The following is a 23,523-nucleotide window of genomic DNA, read 5'->3' on the forward strand; positions in this document are numbered from 1 at the left end:
TTTGAGGTGGACCTGGAAAGTCTATAGAATTCCGGCTAGTTTCTTTTGGGGAAAAAAAATAAATAATACTTATTTACCCCAATAAAAAAATTAAATGCCCCGGTTTATATTTGTAGTTCAGAAATAAAAATGAAGAATCCTGTCCACCTAGAGCTACAATTACTGTTAACTAAAGCATTTTTAGTTCAATTTTTTATATATGTACTTAAAGCTACTTTTAAGCAGTGAAAGAGACTGGCTTCATTGGGGGCATTTCAGGGATTGGTTAACATCGTAGTGACTGCTTGCTGACTCTTCTCAAAGAATTTGAGAAACAGCATTTGTGAAGGGTAGCCTGAGAGGTGTGTGATTGGTATATCAATTCCATTATATATCCATGGATTAATTAATCCAGACCAGCTTTTTCTCTGTGAAATTTGTTTTACTGAAATTTGTTGCTGTATTTGTCATAATAGTATTCTTGGCTCCTCTGCCTCTTAGCTCTGTGTCCTTGTTTGGGTAAGCTATTTAACCTCTTTGAACCTCAGTTTTCTCATCGGTAGAATGAAGATGATAATTGTACCTATCTCTTAGGATTATAAGGATTACATGAGTTAATTTATTGGGTACCTAGTAAGCTCTCCATAAGTATTAGTTACTATAATTATTGTTACTTCTATTTTAACTCCTTAACACAGTATTCTTTATGTGATGACCCCTGAGACACATTTTTCTCAATCTCATTATCAAGAATTGCAGTGCTGCCTCTTTTTTGGTGTCAGTGCTGTGGTTGTTATGACTTATATTACTTTTTTATGTCACTCTTTTTTGTGTTTGACATTAGGAAGATTAGATTCACTTTTTAGATTCTTCTTATAATATGCATTTTGTGTATCATCTTTACCTTTCTTGGTTTCATCTTCCCTTGTTTAGTTTTCTTTATCCACTTATTTTTAATTTTATAATATATTATTTACACATATTTTTGCAAGCCAGCTTACTTTCTGAAACTCTTCTGGGTCCATCAATGTGGTAAAAATCTGTATTTTTTTCTCCATGCTGAAGTCATACTCCATATACACTTTTTTTTTTTTTTGGTGAGGAATATTGTTTCTGAGCTAACATCTGTTACCCATCTTCCTCTTTTTGCTGGAGGAAGAGTGGCCCTCAGCTAACATCTGTGCCAGTCTTCCTCTATTTTGTATGTGGGTCACCACTAGAGTGTGGCTTAATGAATGGCGTAGGTCTGCACCCAGGATCCGAACCCACAAACTCCAGGCTGCCGAAGCAGAGCATGCTGAACTTAACCACTATGCCACTGAGCCTGCTCCCTATATACACTTTGACTGATATCCTACTTTTACTATAATTATTTGTTTTCTATCAGAAAAACTATAGGTGCATTATAATGTAAAATTTTACTTTTTTATCAATATTCATATTTAAAGAGAGAGGTAGCTCAGATTTCTTTATACACTAAAAATTTACTATAAGATTTTCAGTTGTCTTTCTAAACGATATTATTATAGCTTGGGAAACTAATCTAATCTTATTCTAGCCACTAAACACAACCACTTTTTTGCAGTTATTTTATTAAACCAATGACTTGTATCTAGGTTTATCAAGGGAATCTCAGAAAAATGAGTGTGTGCTATTCAAAGGTACTAAAAACGTTAAGGTATATGATTGCCTTAGAGTTCAAATCTGTGTTCTCTGATACATTTCATGCAGTTATGCTTCTCATTTTAGTAGGACATTTTTATTTTCAGTAGGGTTTCTCCATTGCAAATCAAAAGAGCAAAATTCCAAATGACATAGAATCTTAAGAAATAAATGTGGATGTTTTCCAGGGATCTGAATGAAGGTGAGGTGTTGAAGGTTAGACAATGGTAACTCTAAAGGAACTAGAGTTCATGTCCTGTTATTTTAAACTTTTTAAGGAAATGCAGAAAGAGGAAATGATTCGGGGTCTATGATATCATTAGTGCTATTTTTGTTCTAAGTTCAAACGTTTCAGGGATAAGAAAAATATATGCAAAAATGGGGACATTCATCTTTCTTGATTTTTATTAGTGTGCCTTCAAAATGCTTGTATGGAATAAGCATGCTTTCTTTTTTTACTTTTGCCTTTCCACTTGCTTTAGAGTTGTGTGTGTAGGTGGAAAGAATAAGGAAATGATATATATTTTTAACAATTCCCTGATACAGTGTATGTTAAAATAAATAAAGATATTAAAACAATTTCATGGTACTAAAGCCTAAATATTTTATAGACAGAAACACTTGAAAATACTTTTACTCTATTTTATTTCATTTTTCTATTAATTGGTTTATAATGTTATTTAAATTTCAGGTGTACGTCATTATATTTCAATTTCTTTATAGACTATATCATGTTCACCACCTAAAGACTAATTACTATTGGTCACCGTACACGTGTGCCCGTCTCCCCTCTCCTCCTTCCCCTTCCCACTCTGGTAACCACCAGTCTAATCTCTGTATCTCTGTGCTTGTTTGTTCTTGTTGTTTCATACTGAGAAAGCTGTTACTCTATTTTAAAGATTAGCTTATTATTGAAATTAATTCATATCATGGACCCATTTCAGACTATGCTGAAAAAGTCCTGTTAATTAGGTTTGCTTAGGTGCAGTAGTTCTGTGAAACTACTGCTTTACTTTGATGTCCTTGCGCTTTTACCCAATTGAAAATAACTTTCACATAATTGAAATAATTTCAGATTATAACTCATTGTGGAAAGTGGGGCCAATTATCTCTTTAAGGAAAAGCTAAAATTTTATCTTTTCTCCCAGGATAAGATCTTAATTATGAAAATCAACAGCTTGTATTAAAGGGAATGCTTTTTTTCTTGAGAGTTTTATTTTAATGCAAAAATATATTAGAAGTGAAGAATGGCTCTTTTTAACATGATATCATGCAGAGAGTGTAGATGATAAAACCGAACTGAACTAGTCTGCTTAGGAAATGTCAAGTGTTTTCCATTTTCTACCCCTTGAAGATTGAAGAAAGGGAGACTATTTCTGGTCTGTACTTGTGGCTGGCATTAACAGCATTGAGCTCTGTTGATCTGTTACTGCTTGTTGTATAGCAACAAATACTCATTTGGTTTTACTTCAGTAAGTATAAGGGAGTCTCCAACTGCCAGGTTGGCAAAGAGGAGCCCTATGTCCTGGTTGTTCTTTCTCATCATCTTTAGTAGTAAATATTTACTTATTTGCATGAGGCAAGTATTATAGACCTTGTGTGAATTAAGATATGAAAGTATTTGGAATCATGACCAAATGAAGTAGCGCTTTTTCATATCGTGCAGATGGTGATTCAGAATGTGTTGGTAGGAGAATGAAGAATTTTCTCTGTTGAAATTTTTAAAAAATATATTACTAATTGCTGGCCTCAGCTCCTTATGAGTCTGAACCCCTTTGGCCAGAGTCATATTCTTCATCTCTTTTCCTGGGCTCAGCCAAAAGACTCAAGAGCTGAGTTGGGTCAGGATACCGTCTATGTTCAGTCTGAAGCTGGGATTTTCAAAATTAACACCCGTCCATTTCTTTAAAAAATATGGTATCAGGGGGCCTGCCCGGTGGCGCAGCGGTTAAGTTCACATGTTCTGCTTCTCACCGGCTCGGGATTTGCCGGTTCGGATCCGGGGTGCGGACATGGCACCGCTTGGCACGCCATGCTGTGATAGGCGTCCCACATATAAAGTAGAGGAAGATGGGCCGATGTTAGCTCAGGGCCAGGCCTCCTCAGCAAAAGAGGGGGACTGTCGGTAGTTAGCTCAGGGCTAATCTTCCAAAAAAAAGAAAAAAAATGGTATCAGTGGGATGCCTTCTTCATGTTAGCGCCTGTCTGAATACCAATAGGAATGCTTAAAGGAAACAAGGCCTTCTCTTTCCTTTTTTTTCATGTTTTAATTTATACCATTTTGTTATGCATTTTGTATACCTTGTGCAATCTCATGAATCCTATTAGAATAAGGACGGGGGTATAAATAAATAAGATGAGACAAAGTTTCACATTAACTTAATGTCTCTTTTTTTAAAGCAGTGTTTCCCACCCGGAAAGCGTATCAGATATCACTTATGTAATGTTTAATAAAAAACAGGTGGTAAGCTCTGCCTTGGATCTACTGAATGCAAAACTTCAGAGTGATGGGGCCTAAGCTTATTTATTTTCCAAAAGTTCCTCCAACTATTTCTGATATGCGTCTTTGATTTAGAAGCATTGTGCTAAAGCACATTTTCTGTTTGTTTTATTCTCTAGGACCATATGTGATGTAACTATATAGTGAATATTTTTGTGGAATAATTAGTACCAGGAATTTTCTTTAAATTTACCTGTTTTTGTATGTGTGTGCATATGTATATATATGTGTGTGTGTATATATACACACATATATGAATATATGCATACTTGATTTTTTCATACTTTGATTATGAAAATGACCCACAAATATTTATTTTGATGTATCCTATTTTTCTTGTAGAGTAATCCATTTCCTGTTCTATAGCACAGCTATGAGTGGGAATGAGCTCATTCTCACCATGAACCATCTTAATAAATACTGATGATGGTGATAAATTTAGTTTTAGCTGTAACCGTCATTGGCAGCTTAGAATGACATACTCTTATAGTTTGCATAGAATTTAAAATTCACAATTGAAGAATTAAATATAATTAATGAGTTAAGCCAAATTTTGAGAATATACCAAAGCCAGCCCTTTAGGACTATGGAAACTTGCTGAATTTGAATATTATTGTTTCTCAAGTGTCTTTATGATTCATTGTAAGTCTATTCATACTTTGTAAGTCAGTACTGTTTTGATAGTGAGAACATTGAAATAATTAAGACTTACATTTTATTTTGCTATCAATACGGATTTGTTGCCATTGTGAATATAAGCGAATTCATTATGGCAGTTTTCTGTCTGATTAAAACTTGGAGTTGGGTTTCAAAGAATTTACATAAGACTTTAAATTTTTGGATAAAATAGAATGTAAACATTTAACTTTTGTTTAATATAAGTAGGACAAAATTTATCTGAAGGTGATAGCAGAAAAGAAACTATCATCTTCAACTTTAATGCATGTAAGAAAAAATTGTTCATATTTTATGACACCATTTCTTTACAGTAGATAACTTTAATATTCCACTGCTATTAATAGTTTGCTTAGATCTGTTACACTATTTTAGTGGTAGCACATTGTGCTTTAAAAAATTGCTTATAAGTGCCATGCTATTGTTTGGCAATTCTGTACCTCATCTGATGACTGTCCTCAGTTTCCTCCATTTTCAGGCGTCTTTAAATATAACAAGTCACTGTGTTTGTTCCTAGCATGAGTTTTCAGGATAATTAATCAACTGCAAGAAAATGCACATTATTGGTAAGCGTCTCTGCCCATAGAGTTTGTGTGGCTTCTAATTCTTAAAGAGGAATCTACATATTTTGATGCCTGCAGGAGTAAAGCTGATTAAGTTAAATTCCATTAAGTTCAGGTGGAATTACTGCCATCATCTGTGTAGATACCAAATGAACATTTTAAAAAGGAGAAAATGCTAAATAAAAAGGTGAAAAAAACCCTCACTGTTACTCTCTTATGTGAATGAGTAATAGGAAAAAAACTCAAATGACCAAGAAAAGCTTCTGAATATTTTTCTCTTTGGTGGATTGGAGAAGATAACTTCCCACTTGTTGTACAGAATGTTATATTCAGAGAAAGGTAACTGTAAAGCTAAATAAGCTGCCATCTATTTCATAAAAAATTAATTCCGCATTTTCTTTGGTGGGTGGTGGGGATTGGTTTTAGGATATGACAGCGCGTGATTTGCTGCAGCAGAGATACACTCTTCCAAATGGAGACACTGCCTGGCGGTCCTCACCACTTGTAAATGCTGCTCTGGAAGGAAAGCTAGTCCTCTTGGATGGCATTCACCGGGTCAACGTGGGCACACTTGCTGTATTGCAAAGGTTTGTATGAGTCACACATCCAAAAAAACACGCCACATAGACAGTAGATGTGGATCTCTGCCAGGCTTCTTTTTTAAACTGGGTTGCATAGATCCTGAGAAACTTATAATTCTATATCCAAGTAAAACAGCAGATTTTTTTTACTGTTGTAAAGACAGTACAGTAAAACTTCAAATAATGAGCATTTTGGGAAAAGCCTCTGCCATAGCAAAATTCTGTGTGTAAGACCTGAAAAAAAAAAACTTCTAGGTTGTAAAACTTTTAGGTTGAAAGACTTTATGCATGCTGATGGATGCATGCAACAAGTCACACAGCTGAAGTTTCTACAGTTTGTCAGAGTCACAGTTTCACTGTTTACAAACTTCTTATGAGTCATAGCTCTAAATTATTGGCTGATCTTGTTGTAATTTTATTTTTGAGAGAGAAAATTTAATTCCTTATATAAAATGTGTAATTCTTTGATTATGTTTTATATAGGCTAAGAAAGCTCACTTGTGTTTGCAAACGTGAACGTTTGTGTAACTGTTTTTTTCTTGTTTCAGTTTAGGTGGGGAAAATAGCTACACATTCCTAATTAACTTTTCTAGAATTTAAAAGAAGTCTTCATGTATAACTTTCATGGAAAATATTCCCATCCTTTGTCATTTTGGGAGATTAATGATACTGAAATTTTGTTTGTTGTTGTTACTTCTTGATTATATCACTTGTAGACATTTGGTTTTTAACTTTGACTTATCAGGAAAGTTCAAATAAGCGGAATAATCCCTTTCCCCAACTAACCATTCAGAGTTTTTTGTCCTTGACAAGATGCAGATGCTAAGTATAATTAAAGATTCCAAAAACATTGTGTTGATCTTGAGTAGATTTGAGAGCAGTTACAAATAACAGTCACTAACTTTCAGTGATTTACCGTAAACATTCCATGGATTTACAATAGTTTTCTCTTCTAAACAAACGCAGATGCAAACAAAATAGTACTCCCCCCTTTTATTGGTTATCTCTTGTCTGTTAGACCAAGTAGTAGTAGTAGCAGGAGCTATTAATGGAGTTCTTACTCTTTACTGGGCATTGTGCTAAGCCAGTGCTTCTCAGATTCTCAACCTTGGGAGTCAGCTTGTGAGAGTGGGGCTTAAAAGTAACCGATGCCTGGGCTCCACCTCCTCAAATTCTGATGTAGTTGATCCATGGTGAAACCTGAAAACTGGAATTCTTAAACCCTTCCCAGGAGATTCTAATGTGCAGCCAAGATTGAGAACAACTATATAAGCATCTGCCTTACATCAGCTGTTTAATTTTCACAGCACTATTATGAGGTTTGTATTATTGCCCTAGTTTTATAAAAGATAAAAGTTTAGGGAGATGAAGTAGTTGTCCTCCCCAGTCATTCAGCTAATAAAGTGCAGAGCTGGATTTGAACCCAGATCTGACTGACTGCACTGCCCATGCTCCTCACCTCTGCCTTATGCAGTCTCCGTTCCCCTCAGTGCTTACTGAGCGAGCTTTTGTGCGGCAACTGTGACGTGGGCATCAAGAGACTTAGGGGTTGGTGTAAGATCTAGAACAGTACTTTTCAACCTCTGCAACATCTGGAAGACAATGGTATTTGTGCTGTGGACAGTTAGGTCATATATATATATGAAATAGCAGTAGTTTCATTGTGAGGACTTGATATTTTAAACCCTGTAACTACAAAGATAGAAATATTTCGGTAATACTATCCCTCAAAGAGTTACATTATACTCAAGGGAGTATGTGCCACCTGCCTTGTTAATGAAGTGACTCATGGTTATCCTGAGTCACTCATTCAGCTATTTCTTTTCATTTGTCCCTTCCTTCCCCTTTCCAGCTCCTCCTTGTGTCACTCCTCCCTATCTACATCCAGCTATCCATGACTACTGCCCTGCCGTACAGAAACCAACAGTTTTTCCAGCTATAACAGCACTAGCCAACTTGAAATTTTGAAAAGTGCATCTAATAAAATTGTTAGACTCAATTGCCAGTAATAATAGACATGATTAAAATGTTAATTGACTGATTTCTACCTCAAATAACTTCAGCATTCAAAACTCTTTTAATTCATTTGCTGACTTTCCCCTGTCCCATTAGGTTGATCCATGATCGAGAGCTAAGCCTCTATGATGGCTCTCGGCTGCTGAGAGAAGACAGGTACATGCGTTTGAAAGAGGAGCTGCAAGTATCTGATGAGCAGCTGCGGGAGAGGTAATTTTGGGTACACTGCTCTTACTCTTGGTTTCTAGATACCTTCTTTTTCTTATTCTCCTAAACCTAGGGTCAAGTCAAGATAACTTTGAACAACTCAATAATTTGGTGTCCTGGTCATGCTCATAGTTAGGCACTTCTTAAAACGGGAGGTCGCTATCCAACATGTACTCTGCACTCTTAGCTGTGCTTTTACATAAGTATTTTAACATTTTATAAGAACATTAGTTTCAAGAAGGTAATCTTTCTTCTGTTGTCCTAGCAGTTCAGTTTTGGCCTGTACTTTGTATCCGTTCAGAAAAAAAACAACCAAAAACCGAAAAGAAAAGCCTCACAATTAACTTGGCCCACCCTGCTAAGAAGTCATCAGTTATTCCTGGAGTGTGCCACCTGACGCAGGATTACCCTTTCTGACTTATTTAAACATTCCTTTCAGAGACTAACAACCAAATGCAATGCTTGAGACTTAATTGGATCCTGGATCAGCCCGCAAATTTAAAACAACCATAAAAGACACTTTCAGGACAATTGGAAAAGTTTAAATAGGACTATATATTTTACGTAATATTGAATTAATATTAATTTTCTTAGGTATCATAGTGTTGTGGTTATGAAGAAGACTATTCCTGTTCTTAGGCATGCTGAGATATTTAAGGGATAAAGTAAAAAGATGTCTACAATTTCCAAATGTTTCTTGGGAAAAAAGACATGTATATGTGTATGCAAACTCACATACACCACATGGAGAGAAAGAGCAAGTGAGAGCAAGAACACAAATGTGGTAAAATCTTAACAATTGGTGAAATCTAGGTGAAGGATGTATGGCTGTTCATAGTCTATTCTTTCAATTTTCTATAGGTTTGAAAAATTTCAGAATAAAAACTTTGAAGGAAAATATTTCTTTCAGCTACGTACTATACTTTTCCTTAGAGGAGGTTTGGCAAATATAAGTTATTTTCTGTCTCATTATATTTTCATGGATATTTTGATGTAATTAGAGATTGTTACCTTGGGGAATTCCTAGTCCCTTAATCTGACTTTATTTAATTGAAGCTTCCCATCCCCTCAAAGGATTTGCTGCCATATTTAAAACATTAAAATCTTACAAATGATAATTAAGTGTATTTCTTATTGTATTTATGTTTTAAGGAGAGTTTTGTTTAAAAATTTCCTTGAAATTTTTTCATAGAAAGGAAATGTTAAATTCCTGACTATCTCTGTATAATTTATTAAAAAATTCACTTGATTACACAGCTGTTTATGGTTCTGAGGTGCATATCATCAAATTCCTCTAGCCCAGTAAGTAGGGCAGCAGGTTATAAAGATCCCTCTCATTTCATATCCTCGGTTTATAACATTCAGCTTTTGTATGTTATTTGCATGTGGATCATCTGTCTGTTCCATTACGAAGGAGATGAGTCAAAGCAATTGGGCAGTAGCTCTCAGCCGGCCTGCCTGTCGGTTTCCCTAAGGACTTCAGAAGCATTGTATTTGTAGCCAAATGACCAGGAAATGACAACCCTTTTCTGTGAAAAGTCTCAAAGTTCTCCCTAATGGTCACAAGCAGTTTTACAAAGGAAAACACTTTTAGGAACAGGGTGGCCTTGAGCATCATGTTCAGGGTTTGACTCAGAATGGTAAGTGTTCCCTCTTCATCTCGATCGATTTTCATCTCTCCTGTGAATATAACCGAGGCTCCATTCTATCTTCAGAGATCACTCAGTAGATAGAGACAGGTCATAGCACTCTGTGATTTCCTTCACTTATTTTTATTTTCCTTTGAATTTATTATTGTTAAACATGCGTGAAACTTGAGCCAGATAGTGTTTCAAGGCCTTTTTATGAAAATTACCAATCCTCTGTCATCTGTTCTGGGATTCTTTCCCATTTGCTCCTCCCCAGAGGCTACCACTTTCAACTCTTAACTGTTTCTTTTGGTGTTTACCTCTATATCATTAAACAATATACCTTCATTGATATTTCTTGATTTATTTTTCAATGTTAGGCATTATCTATTGATTTTCTACTGTAGAAAATTAAAGTTTAGCTCTCTTTCACTACCCGTCTTCCCGCTACACATACATACGTCCTGTCTCCCATTCTTCCTAAATAGTTATGTAATAATTTTGTTTAGAACTTTATTCAATGTTTATGTTATTATCACAGCATAAGTACTATGCACAGCTGAGTCATTCAGTAAACTACAGTTGTTTTCCCTTTCTTGCCTGTGTTTTCTTTTTCCTAAAGTTAATAATTGCCTACATATGAAGAGAAGCATATATATAAATAAAAAGTTACAGTGCAGCCTTTAAATATTAGAATAGAGATCTGTACAATAATAATACGGGAACAGAGAGGAGGAAGTGACCCTGTTTTCTATATATTTGTCATTTTTTTCATCGCAAACACGTCCTCTGTTGTCCAGGTCTCCTCTCAGCACATTCAGGCACGTCAGGTGTTCTGCGATCTCGCCTTCCTCTCATGGTGTGTTCTGACTTGGCCTGGTCTGGGCTTGTTCTTCTACCTGTAGCTCGTGTGTCATCCTCCATCTCTCTCCACTTCCGCTTCCCTGTTGCCTCTGATCTCCCTTTCTGCAAATTTCGTTAGATGTTGAAACTCCTGAGCTGAACTTCTAATTTTCTTTTCTTTCTTACATTCTGACAATTTCTCAGAACTTCATTGACTTTTCAGAGGCGTGGTGTCTAACAGTGGATTCTCCTCTCTGTCTGAAATATTTCTACCAGTTGAAAGTCTAATTCCTTTTCTTATCAGTAGTCCTCCTTTTTTTTTTTTACCTGAGCAACACACTATTTTCTTACATTTCAAACAGGTTTTCTCTTTATTTTGTTGTTAAACATAGTCATTTTATCACAGTCTGCTTTACTCTGATGATATGGCTTGTTGGCAAATGTCTTTACCTTTTTCCTGGTTAACCTAGGATAAATTTTGTAGCCCACTTTTGTCTTTCTGGGAATAAATATGTTCTCTTTTAGGGTTATATTAGGTTATAATAGGTTAGATTCTTTCTTTAAGCAACTGATAGTATTTCTTTCAAGGCTGTGTTTATTGGATAGAGAGCTGGCACCTTGACTAAAAAGGCGTAGCACAGCATAAAAAGCAGGAAATTTGTACTCGGTGAGGAATTTAATTTATTTCATGAGTTGTTCTTGTAAGTAATACGATCCATTATCTAGCAGGGCTTGATTCTATATGCTGTCCATAACTAATCCATCACTCTTGGCATTAGCATTGGAACTGCAGATTAGAATCTCATAACCCAAGTGGTCTGTCCTTTTCATTTCTGTACCTAATCACAGAACCGGAGTTTATCAAAGTGATTATTATTTCTGATAGTCTTTAGACAAACTCAGGTATTAGTGTTTTGTTTCCTCGTGGGGGATTTTGAGATAGAGTAAAGAGATCAGAGGTAGAATGAAAGGACGGCAGATTTAAGAGCTTCTTTGCCTCTAGACCCAATGTGGTAAATTTAGATACCTGTTTGGCTTTCAGATAGGAACAATTTTCACATTTGTGTTTGCAAGGGCTCCTTTTTTTTTACAAGTAACCAAAAAAACCCTTAAATTGTTGCACAAAGGAACTTAGTGGTATCTCACATGTTCAAAGGAAAGTCAAGGATGCAGTAGGGCCTCAGGAAATAACTGGAGCCTAAGACTTTAATGTTTTCAGGACTCTGTCTTGCTCTGTACTTCATGTCTTTGTTTCTAATGTCACAATGCCTGGCACGTAGCAGACCACTTAGTGAATGTTTTTGAATGAGTGAATAAATCGTAACCTAGGATAACTTCTAGGAAACTCAAAGTAAAGATAATTCTATTAATCTGGTTTTAGATGACCTCTGGCAATGTTTCCTTTTATGAACCTACTAATTAGGAATACATGCCTTTTAATGACAAGTCTGATACCATAGCATCTCATAATTAACAGCTGCTAGCAATGGGTTACCAAACCTCTCAACTTCATAGAGTGAAACCCAATTTCTAAACATTATATTTGACTCCTTTGCCAAACTTTCACCAAGATGCTATCCCTTGATCATTTCTAGAGGGCTCTGCAAGCTTTTACATTCTTTGTAGGTAATCACATGGCTAATATGCCTTTGGAAATGGCTTAAGAAATTTTAGAGACTTTCCTTCTCATGTTTGCAAGACACCAGAAATACTGTGGACATGATGGTTAGAAATAGCATTATGGCCACACACATCAGACACCATCCCTGCATTTCTCACAGGAAGTAAGGACCAAAATAGAACTGCTTCCTTTGATGAGAAAAACTTCTCTGGGGAAAGGGAGAGAATAAATACTATAGGCTGCTAAGTTTGTCCCTTCCTGCCGTTGGTCAGAGCATAGATGAGGGAGGTAAGATTTTTCTTGAGAAAATAGTGAGTTACTAATAGTTTATTTTGCCAAGAAAAGACTTTTGGTTATCCCAGGGAAATGATACAGATTAGTGGACTAGTCTCAGTTGTAGTATTATATACTCTAATGGCTTTGCATTTTTTGTTGAATATTTTATGTTTATTGATTGTGATCGAACATTGAACACAGTTTATAATCTCTCAGCTTTTATTGATCAGTGGTGAACTATAACTGGACATTGGGAAGATTCTTGATCAGTAAGATTCTTAGGACCCTTTTATTCTTACCCTTATGTTTGAAGACAGTTAGGATCCAAGCACTCTCTCCTGCCTGCCCAGAAACCTCAGTATCTCCTTGCTAGCAAATTAGGCCATATAAACTTTTAACAAAATTCAAGGTAGATCCAGGATTTTATGCCCAGGTCTTTGTGTTTGATCTCAAAACAGAGAGCCTTAAGCAAATTCTGATTTTGAAAAATAATCTTAAACATTTTTGTGGTCAAGGAATAGTTTTAAGCTCTGTGCCTGTAAGGGTCTCATTACTTAATGTTGTGTATTGGTCTTGTCTTTTTGATACAGAGAATGCACCTTCTCTCACAAATTCATTCAAGACCATTAGGGTGGCTGCTCTGCTTTTGGGTAGGAAACCATTATTTTCAGTTTGTATCACTTACCTTTGTTTTGTCCCTGACACCAAAGGTCTTCCAAAGTTTCTTGCAGTTATGATTATTAACAGTAGCAATGCATTTATTTATTTTAGCATCTTCTCTCTTCCAAGTATTACTTTGTGTAGTATAAAGATCAGTAAGGAATGTGTCCATGCAGTTTACTACATTGCATAGAAAAAAAGAAGAAATGTGGGCTGTGTACAGAACTGCATAACCTCTAGGTCTGAATTGGAATATTAGTGTTACAGTATGGAAGGCCAGTTACAAAATCCTCTTCTGGTTCATGATCAATATCTTTATAGAAACCTTCCATATCATTCTTTCAAGTTTCTTAATATACAGATTTGACAAAAATGTACTGTATAATTTCCTTCAAAATGTTGGATTTATTGCAGTCTTTCTTTTTCGTTTTATTAGTAACTTTGTTGAGGTATAATTGATGTAATAAACTGCATATTTATTTTTTTTCTTAAAGATTGGCGCCTGAGCTAACAACTGTGGCCAATGTTTTTTTTTTTTTTTCTGCTTTGTCTCCCCGAATCCCCCCTGGTACATAGTTGTATATCTTAGTTGCAGGTCCTTCCAGTTGTGGCATGTGGGACGCCGCCTCAATGTGGCCTGACGAGCGGTGCCATGTCCGCGCCCAGGATCCGAACCCTGGGCCGCCACAGTGGAGCGGGCAAATTTAACCACTCGGCCACAGGGCTGGCCCTGTAAACTGCATATTTAGAGTGTACAGTTTGATAATTTTTTTTCAGTTCGATAATTTTTGTTATTTATATATACCTATGAAACCATCACTACAATCAAGATAATGAATACATCTATGACCCCCAAACTATCCTCAGATTCCTTTGTAATCCCTCCTTCCTCTCCCTTCTCACCCTCCTCTGCAACCCCTAGGAAACTACTTCTGGTTACTCTATGTAGCTTATATTTTCTTTTTTTGTTTTTTTTTAAAAAAAATATATATAGTATATTTTGCTGAGGAGGATTTGCTCTGAGCTAACGTCTGTTGCCAATCTTCCTCTTTTTGCTTGAGAGAGATTTGCGCTGAGCTAACATCTGTGCCAGTCTTCCTCTAACATGTATGTGGGTCACTGCCACAGCCTGGCTGCTGCCAAGTGGTGTAGGTCCGTGCCCAGGAACTGACCCCCAACTGCTGAAGTGGACTGCACCAAACTTAACCACTAGGCCATGGGGCCAGCACCTGTAGCATGTATTTTCTGGAGTTTTATATAAATGGAATCACACAGTATGTACTCTTTTTGGTCTGTCTTCTTTTGCTCAGCATCATTATTTTGTGTATCTAAGTAATTAATTGCTTTTTATTGTTGAGAAGCTTTGGAAGGTACTCTTAAAAAACTATACCCCCTAAACACACATATTGACCATGATATTTTTGTTTTTAAATCTTTTTAAAAGATCTTTTTGCTTCTTAAATCTTTAATCTTTAAGAAGTAATATCTATTTATCTGAAGTTAAGCCATACTTTGACTTTCATTTGTTATTTGTTGTTAAATTCTGGTAAAATTAAAGTTATCCTTGATTTTAAATTTTAATAGTGCTTGTTTCCTAATTCTCAATTACTTACCACTTCTTCAGCCATTGCATTACCCACCAATATGTCAATCACCCAAAGTACATGGCACATCCTCAGGAGTGCTCTGTTCTCTAACTTGCAGAGTTGAAGAACCTACATTATCAGGAAATGACTTTCCATATGACCTATTCATATGTAAGGAAGCCTTTGGGGAGAACCTAGCATACAAAAAAGATCCTTCTCATCTTGTTTTTCAATAGTTTGATGACTGTTTTATAGTCGATGTACACTTCTCTGCCTACCTCATCAACTTTCAGAAACTGCCCCCTTTAAATTGGGTCAGGTCACTCAGGTACCCTCCTAGAGTCAGTACCAGAAAGCAAGCCACAGACAATATATGTCCTAAGCAATGACCATCACCCCATTTAAATTTGAACCACCTAGCTTGCTCTCCTGTTAATTGCTCTTCTAGTCCTAGCTTTACAGCTCAGCTGTACTACCTGTTTCCTGAACTGTTGGTTTAAGGACGTAAATTGGACTTCCCCTTTTGGCTTGTTTGTTGGATTTTGGCATTGTTTACTCCCTGATTTAGTATCCCTCACTGTCTTTATTGAGAAACTACATCTGCAGCTTTAATTTTGTGCAGTCAAAGCAGGCTGTGTCTCTCCCACCTTCTTTTCTCCCAACTAGGAGAGAGGAGGATCAAGGATGAATCCAACATCTGTTGCTGGGCCGTGAAGCAGAGTTTTCTAGATTATAGCAAACCACTTAGCAGAAATAGAAAATGGAATAACCTTCCCTTTTAGCTTTCAGATTCCAGAATTTTCTGTGTCCAGATTCTGTAATGTGACGATCTAATTACTAGCAATCCTGAGTGATCATGCTATCCTCAGGCCTTCGGTGGCTTGTTTATGTTGTTGTCCTTCCCTCTTTTCTAGAACAACTCCTTTGGACACATCATCCCCATGCCCTTCTTGAACATCTGTAAATTGTCTTTTTTCCCTACCTGGAGAAATGAAATGCTGTCTGGTAGCTTTTATGTATTCATCCAGACCTTTCATATGACTATTTCTAAAGATTGCTTTTCCTTGGCTTACAAATTGTGGTTTGGCCTCTAAAACTGTAGATCCTGCAGTTAGGGACTCACTGGACCTACCCATTGTATTGGGAGACTTTTTCATATCTTAAATCTTCTGAGTACTTATCTGATTCTCTCCACACATACCATATCCTACCTCCTGATATTCTTGCTGCCTAATCACTTAACTATTGAGTTCTGTTGTAATAGTTATTGGCAATGGATAATCCATTTCTGGAGAAGTGCCCGTTATGTACCTGTATTTTTGTTTTGGTGAAGATCTTGGCAGGTATTTGAGTTTCATCTCTCCTTTCTCTTAGCAACGATGATATTACCCTCTAGAGATATATTTCCCTGAGCTTTTGAGTAGAATTGATAAAAACTGACAATGTTCCCACATGATTAGATCATAATAAGGGATTTCTAGTCTCTTCTCCAAAAACTATTCAAGTCATTTTACAAACCATGAGAAGTCTTCCCTTATTCCTCTATGGGTCCTAGAATATTTACATCCTCAGGTTCCCTAGCAGAGATTATAAAAGAGATCACTTTAAAAATCATGATGTTTCCTATAAAATGACAAAAGAGTGGATTATATAAAAGTTCAATTTTTCTCTACCTCTTTAAGACCTAAGTATTCTTATTGTAAATCCAAATTTTAAACTTAATCCATCCCCTTATGCTGCTTAAATTTTCTGTATTGTAAAAAGTCTCCTCATTTTGAATTATACTCCTTGGTCTTTCTATGATTGACATAGAGTGGGTTTCTTGCAAGACAGAAGATTTTGAGGGGAATTTGAATAAGGAAAGGGGACCTATGTAATGAATATGAACTGGATGGGATTTTGTTTCAAGGGACTATGGAGAAAATTTATTGTAGCCATAACAACATGTCCAAAACAGTGGTTTGTGCCAGGGATAGAGTTTCATCAGTGGATATGGTACATCATATATCAGCAGTAGATGATTCATGTTTTGTTTTAATATTAGGTTCTTAAAATGTCCTGACTTTTTTCAAAGCTTGTTCTTTGGATAGTAGCTTTGACTATATTAACAGTATGATAGGTTTATCTTTGCCTAGGCTTTAGCTACCATGACCTAGTTTCTAACGTGAAAGGGTATGTTATTTTTTTTTCTTTTCCCTTTTAGATCCATTTTTCCTGTCCACCCCTCCTTCAGAATCATTGCCTTGGCAGAACCCCCCGTTATTGGAAGTACAACACAGCAGTGGCTGGGACCAGAATTCTTAACCATGTTCTTTTTCCATTACATGAAACCACTTGTCAAAAGTGAAGAAATCCAAGTGATTAAGGAAATGGTAAGAGTGAAGCCAGCTTTAGCCTATTGCCTTCAGCCGTTCTCTTTTGGAGGCACTCTGACATCTGCTGGAGCAGAGTTGGATGTTTTTGGCTTTTTCTCCCTATTTACTCACAAATATCTTCATATAATGGTTCTCAAACTTTAACGTTTTTCAGAATCATCTGGAGGGCTCAGTAAAATGCAGATTGCTGAGTCAGTAGGTCTGGGATGGTACGTGAGAATTTGCCTTTCTAAAGTTCTCAGGTGATGCTGATGCTCCTGGTCTGGGAACTATAATTTGAGAACCATGGATGTAGGCTGGCTCTCCTCTTTCCTCAGTTTGGGGATTCCTTTTTCTTTTATATTCAGCCAAAGGCGACTATTTTCAGTTCCTTCTATAAAGGGAGGTCAAATATATTTTAGCTCCTTAGATTTTGTAGAAAATACTAAGTAGTCCTGGTCCCCTCAGGACTGTAATATATCCTCTACTTACCTAATTAGTTGTCTGGTGGCTTGTGGTGTATGTAATCCATTCTTCAACATCTGCATTAAGCAAGCATTGCGTTTAGCACTTTGGGAGTTCTAGAACTGCACTATTCAATGTAGTAGCACTAGCCACATTAAATAAAATTTTAAAATTCGTTTTCTTAGTCATTTCAAATGATCAGTAGGCACACGGAGGCTTTTGGCTACCATATTAGACAGCATAGACAAAGAGCGTTTCCATCATTATAGAAAGTTCTGTTGGACAGTGTTGTTCTAGATCATTGATAATTAACTTTTTACATACATGCACTCATCACCTTTGAAATATCAGAATGAACTGATTAATTTTAAATCTTGTCGTGAACATGACTGTGGATAAATGTATTGACTTTAAAGTCAAACAGCTTGCCATTAAATGCCACATCCACTACTTGCTAGCTTCCAGATCTTGGATAAATTACTCAACCATAGTTTCTTCATCTGAAGATGAGGGTAATAGTACTTCTTACATCGCAGGATTGATTTAAAGAATAAATGAGATAAAGTATGTACTGAATAGAACTTAGAGTTTCTAAAGGTTCCAATCACTTAAATGACAAAAAAATCCTGAGTGATTTACTTCTGAAATGGTCACATTATACCATTGGTCTAACATCTCTTTCTGATCTTTTAGAAAATTTAAATTTGTTATTAAGTAAAAATTTCTTATAATTCAGTTCAAATCAGTATTTAATTAGATTACAATGGTTATAGTTAAAAGCAGTCAATGTGTGTTATTTGAGCAACTGTTCTTCAGAGCTCATTGATAAGTTGATCATACCCCTCAGGTACGTGGTTTAAAAGTCCTGCAAAAATGGACAGCTTGAGATCCGTTTTTTATACAAGGATACCTTACATTACTTAGTAGACATGTGTAAGATTACTACTAAATGAAGGAGTTTGGTTTCAGTAAGAAAATGCTTGAATTAGAGTTTAAAATATCATACTGAAGCTAACAAAAAAGGAAGTGATAATATATGAAAAGTTTTTTATGGGAACTCTATAAAAGCCAGTTTTTAATTGAATTAGTGGCTCCTTTCACTTTTATCCTGGGGATTGAACTGTATATGGAGACGGGTAGCTTGGTTTTGATTACTTGATTCTTAAAGAGAAAGCAGAGGCTTAACTGTTTCCTGAGAAGATGAATAAGCAAATTTATCCGTGAGTTAAACATGTTACCTATAATCAAGGACTTTCTAAAATGTAATTCTAATATTGTTTGCTAAATAGCCATAATTTCTGGTTGATTGATCAAATATCCCAATTTATTCTTTCTGTCTTTCCTCAATTCTCTCATAAAATAGGTTCCAAATATACCTCAGGAAGCTTTGGACAAATTGTTATTGTTTACACACAAACTCAGAGAGACACAGGATCCAACAGTAAGTCTGGGCTTTTTCCCACAGAATTTTCTATTGTTGACATGCTGCTGCTTTATGTTCTTAGAGTTCAGTGCTTTAAAATCCATTTTTCAAGCTGGTGTTTATCCCTTATGTTATGCTTTGTACAACGTGTATATTTTACTCTTTCAGTGATTTTAGCATTTCTTCCAGTTCCTCATGGCTGATGTCATAGAAAGCAACTTTTAGCTCTACAGGAGTACTTGGTGTTTCTCAGGGTTTGGCTCTGCCCTCCGTCTCTTATGCTAAGCAATCTCTTGTGTCCTTATTGCTTCAAATGTCACCTCTGCGTTAATGCCTACATCTTTATCTTCAGCTTCTAACTTCTCTTTTCTCATTGATGCTCTATTTTTAATTGTATTTCCATTCTGGGATGGTATGTTGGAAAGATCAAGGGTGTCACTGTCTTTACACTGTGGGTCTCAGTGTTCTCATCTGTAAAATGGGAAGTGCCATCTACCTCATAAAGAGGTTGCAGTGATTAAACGTGAAGATACATGACGAATATCCTCCTTAGTAGATGCTTAATGAATGTTAGTTTCTTTCACTTCGTAACTGGATACTCTGTGATCACTGTATAGTCACCATACCTTATACAGCTAAACTATCTTTCTCCTTTAAGTCTATTCCTATTCCTTATTTAATTTCCTGACTTTGTAAATAATCTGTCTACCAAATTACCTAAATTAGAAGTCTTGACATCACTGTTGATTCCTTGCTTCCTGCCATCTCCATTTAACCTGAAAGCAAATCTCAGTTTAGCATCTTCATGTCTTACCTGTTCTCTTATCTATGTCAGTAATTGTCCTAGTGTTGGATTTCATAATCTTTCTCCTAGAATATTATTTCCTCTTGACTGCCATTTACACCAATAATTCATTCCTCATAAGGCCCTGTATTATTTTCTTGTGGCTGTTGGAACAAAACTAGTGGTTTATGACAAGAGAAATTTACTTTCTCATAGTTCTGAATGTCATAGTTTGGAATGGGTATCAGTGAGTTGAAACCAAGTTGTCAGCAGAGTGACACTTGCTCAGAGGCCGAGGGGAGAATCCATTCCTTGCCTCTTCCGATTTCTGGTGGCTGCCCGCATGCCTTGATTTGTGATCTTGTCACTTTAACCTCAGCCTCCATCTTCACATCACCCTCTCTTCGGTGCGTCTGTGTCAGTTCTCCCTCTGTCTCCCTCTTACAGGGATATACGTGATTGCGTTTAGGGCCCACCCAGATAATCCAGGATAACATCTTCATCTTGAAATCTTCAGCCTAATCGTACCTGTAGTCAGCTTTGCCATGTAAGGTAAAACTCACAGATTCCAGGGATTAGGATGTGGATATCTTTGGGAAGGGCCATGTTCCAGCTGTCACAGGCTCCCTGTTAATTACCTCTGAAACCTCATCTCCAACTGCTCTCACCCTTAATCATTCTTTTCAGCTACACTGTTCTCTTTGTTGTGCCTGCCGCAGAGCCTTTGCAATTGGTGTTTCCTTTGCCTAGATTGCTCATCCTCAGGTAGCTGCATGGTTGCTTCCTCACCCCTTCTGGATTTGCTCAGATGTCACCTTTTTAGTGAGATCTTCCTAAAGCACTCTGTTTAGAATCACATTTCCTTCCCATTTCATTCCTTTCTTTCTTTCTGCTTTTAAGCTTCTTCATAGAACTTTTTTTTTCTTCTTCTCCCCAAAGCCTCCCAGCACATAGTTGTATATTTTAGTTGTAGGTCCTTCTAGTTCTGCTATGTGGGATGCTGCCTCAGTGTGGCTTGATGAGCAGTGCTAGGTCCATGTCCAAGGTTCAAACTAGTGGCACCCTGGACCGCTGAAGCAGAATGCACGAACTTAACCACTCAGCCATGGGACCGGCCCCCATAGGGCTTATTACCTGTTGACATAATAATGGTTTACTCACTTAATTTTTTGTTGTCTATCTTTCTTCACTTGGATTTTACTTCTGGCATGGCAGGGTTTTTGTTTGTTTTGGTCCCTCCTGTATCCTCAGCATCTGGAACTTTGCCTGCTACATAGCAGGTGTTCAGTAAATCTCTGTTAAATAAATGAATGAGTGAATCTTTCATAATTGGCCCAGGAGTGATCTTTCCCAAGTCCATTTTGTAAGTTCTTCGCTTTCTTTAAAACTGTGAAGGGATGGATTCTCTTTGCCTGTAGATTGAAGGGCAGTCTGCTAAGCCTGCCTTTGAGTTCCATCTGACCCTAGCTGCTTTTTTCACCTCATTTCCTACAGCCTCTCTTGAAGCACCCTCAGCTCTACCACACTTTGTTTCTTGCCATTTTCTAAGCCCAGCACATACTCCCATGTCTCTGCCTTAGATGATGCCTGGAATGTGCTTCTGCCTGTCTGCTTGTCCCTCGGTTCCCTGTTCTGTCAGGTCTCTCAGCCCCCTTAGGCAGAAGTAACCTGTGTCTCCAATCTGCTCTCATGACACTTGGCGTATGCTTCCGATATTGACCTATTGCAGCTGTCTTATAGTTTCTTTTTATCTCCCCAATTAGTATTTGAACTCCTTGAGGCTGGGTCTCGTTCATTCCTTTATTCCCATTTCCCAGCCTGGTGCCTGGCACAAACTAGACATTTAACGTAAGTCTGATGAATGAATAAATTGATTGATCAATTATTAACAGATTGTCCCTAGAGTTTTCTCTCCCTGAGAACATGTGACATTTTCATAAAAGAAATAATTCTTCAAGAATAAAAAAAGGAAAATTACTTTTAATAATTTCTGATCAGAACTTTCATATTTTAAGCTGAAGTACTATTATTAATCATGCTAATATGAAAAATCCTTAAGGAGTGCTCTTAAACTGTATAACCATGGTAACTGAGGGAATGTGCTCACATCTTCACTCTCTTTTTTACAAGATAAAACTGGGGCTGGAAATTTGATATTATTAATGTTAAATACATTAGGGATTCGTAAATTAAAGTATACTGAATTTTTAATTGATAATAATGTGAGAGCCGAGATAACCAAACCCTTCATTCAACACTTAAATGATTCGACATAAAGCTTCATTCTGATTTTTTTTTTAACACTGGATATTATTGCAAAGCATTTTGATATTATCAACTGAGACAGCTGGCGTTTTTCAGATTCTTAAAAAGTTGTCACTGATCACAGGAATGCAATGTGAAGCCTGAATTCGGTGTTATGTTGTCCTCTAGAAAGTCACCTTCTGGTTCAATAGGACTCTCGTTATGAGAATTCTCTTATTGGAGTCATTTGCCAAACATTTTCCATGATTAAAATAGGAATTTTTTATGGTCCCAGGTACTAAGGATGAGAATTGCTAAGTCATATTTAACTTCGGATACTTTCAATCGTGCTGGCTGAAACAATCTTATCCTCAATTCATCCTTCTTTTTCATCTCCATCCTTCTTTCTCGTCTCCATCAATTGCCAAGTCCGTTGAAACATTTGTTGATCCCTTCTCTCCATTCTTGATACCAATAATGTTACCATAGAACTTTATCTTCTCATAGGCAGGTTATTGAAGTAGCTTCTATTTCCTGTCTCAGTTCTCTCTGTCCTTCAACCACTTTACATACTACTGCCAGATTGGTCTTTCTAAAATCATGTTAGGGGCCAGCCCGGTGGCTCAGCAGTTAAGTGCACAAATTCTGCTTTGGCAGCCCAGGGTTCGCCAGTTCGGATCCCGGCTGCGGACATGGCACCGCTTGGCAAGCCATGCCGTGGCAGGCGTCCCACATATAAAGTGGAGGAAGATGGGCACGGATGTTAGCTCAGGGACAGTCTTCCTCAGCAAAAAGAGGAGGATTGGCAGCAGATGTTAGCTCAGGGCTAATCTTCCTCAAAAAAAAAAAAAAGTAATTAAAATCATGTTACTACTTTACATATAACAAAGTCTGTTACCTTTAGGAGTAAGGCCAAACTCCTCAAAGTGTCAGTCACAGGTCTTTGTTATTTGGAAGCGAACTTTCCAGCAGGACCCTCTAATAAAGCTAGGCTGATTTTCTTATGTTCTGCATGTGTTTCTCTTCCTTTTGCTTTCATGTCTTTGTTCATAGCATTTCTCTTGCCCACTAGAACACTTTAAGCCCCTGTCGCAGTTGTCAACTGCTCTGCTTATTTTGACATTAAATTATATGCTATTTTGAATTGCAACTTATGCTTTCTTATATTTAAATATTGTCTTCATGTCTGGAATGCAAATTTGTTGAAAACAGGGATGAACCAAATGTTTGCTTATAAATGAATTCTTTGAAACTTAGAATGTGTTTTTAACAGAAAAATGGATTATGTCATCATGCTCCTAACCTAGTCCTCAAAGTACTATTTAACCCATGTTATAGCCAAAATACTTTACTAATAACAGCAGACCAGTGTCTCATGGAGCTATGAAGTACATGAGGAAGGAGAAATCAATTCATCTTTTTCTTCTTTGAGACACACAGAGATGACCTTAAATGA

At 36.7% G+C, this 23,523-nt stretch overlaps 1 protein-coding gene across 4 annotated transcripts in view; it reads left to right on the forward strand.

The window, feature by feature from the left end:
* VWA8 (von Willebrand factor A domain containing 8) overlaps nucleotides 1-23,523 on the forward strand; it is a 358,178-nt gene that overhangs the window by 95,187 nt on the left and 239,468 nt on the right. For all 4 annotated transcript variants that reach the window (XR_011427808.1, XM_023621650.2, XM_023621651.2 and 1 more), the window contains 4 exons: nucleotides 5,806-5,966; nucleotides 8,073-8,186; nucleotides 17,001-17,169; nucleotides 18,980-19,057. Coding sequence is in view for 3 of the 4 variants with exons in the window: in XM_023621650.2 (XP_023477418.2) it covers nucleotides 5,806-5,966; nucleotides 8,073-8,186; nucleotides 17,001-17,169; nucleotides 18,980-19,057 (522 nt within the window). In the remaining variant the exon portion in view is untranslated. The remainder of the gene's footprint in view (nucleotides 1-5,805; nucleotides 5,967-8,072; nucleotides 8,187-17,000; nucleotides 17,170-18,979; nucleotides 19,058-23,523) is intronic.

This window comes from Equus caballus, chromosome 17, assembly GCF_041296265.1.
Source record: "Equus caballus isolate H_3958 breed thoroughbred chromosome 17, TB-T2T, whole genome shotgun sequence".
Taxonomy (NCBI): Eukaryota; Metazoa; Chordata; class Mammalia; order Perissodactyla; family Equidae; genus Equus; species Equus caballus.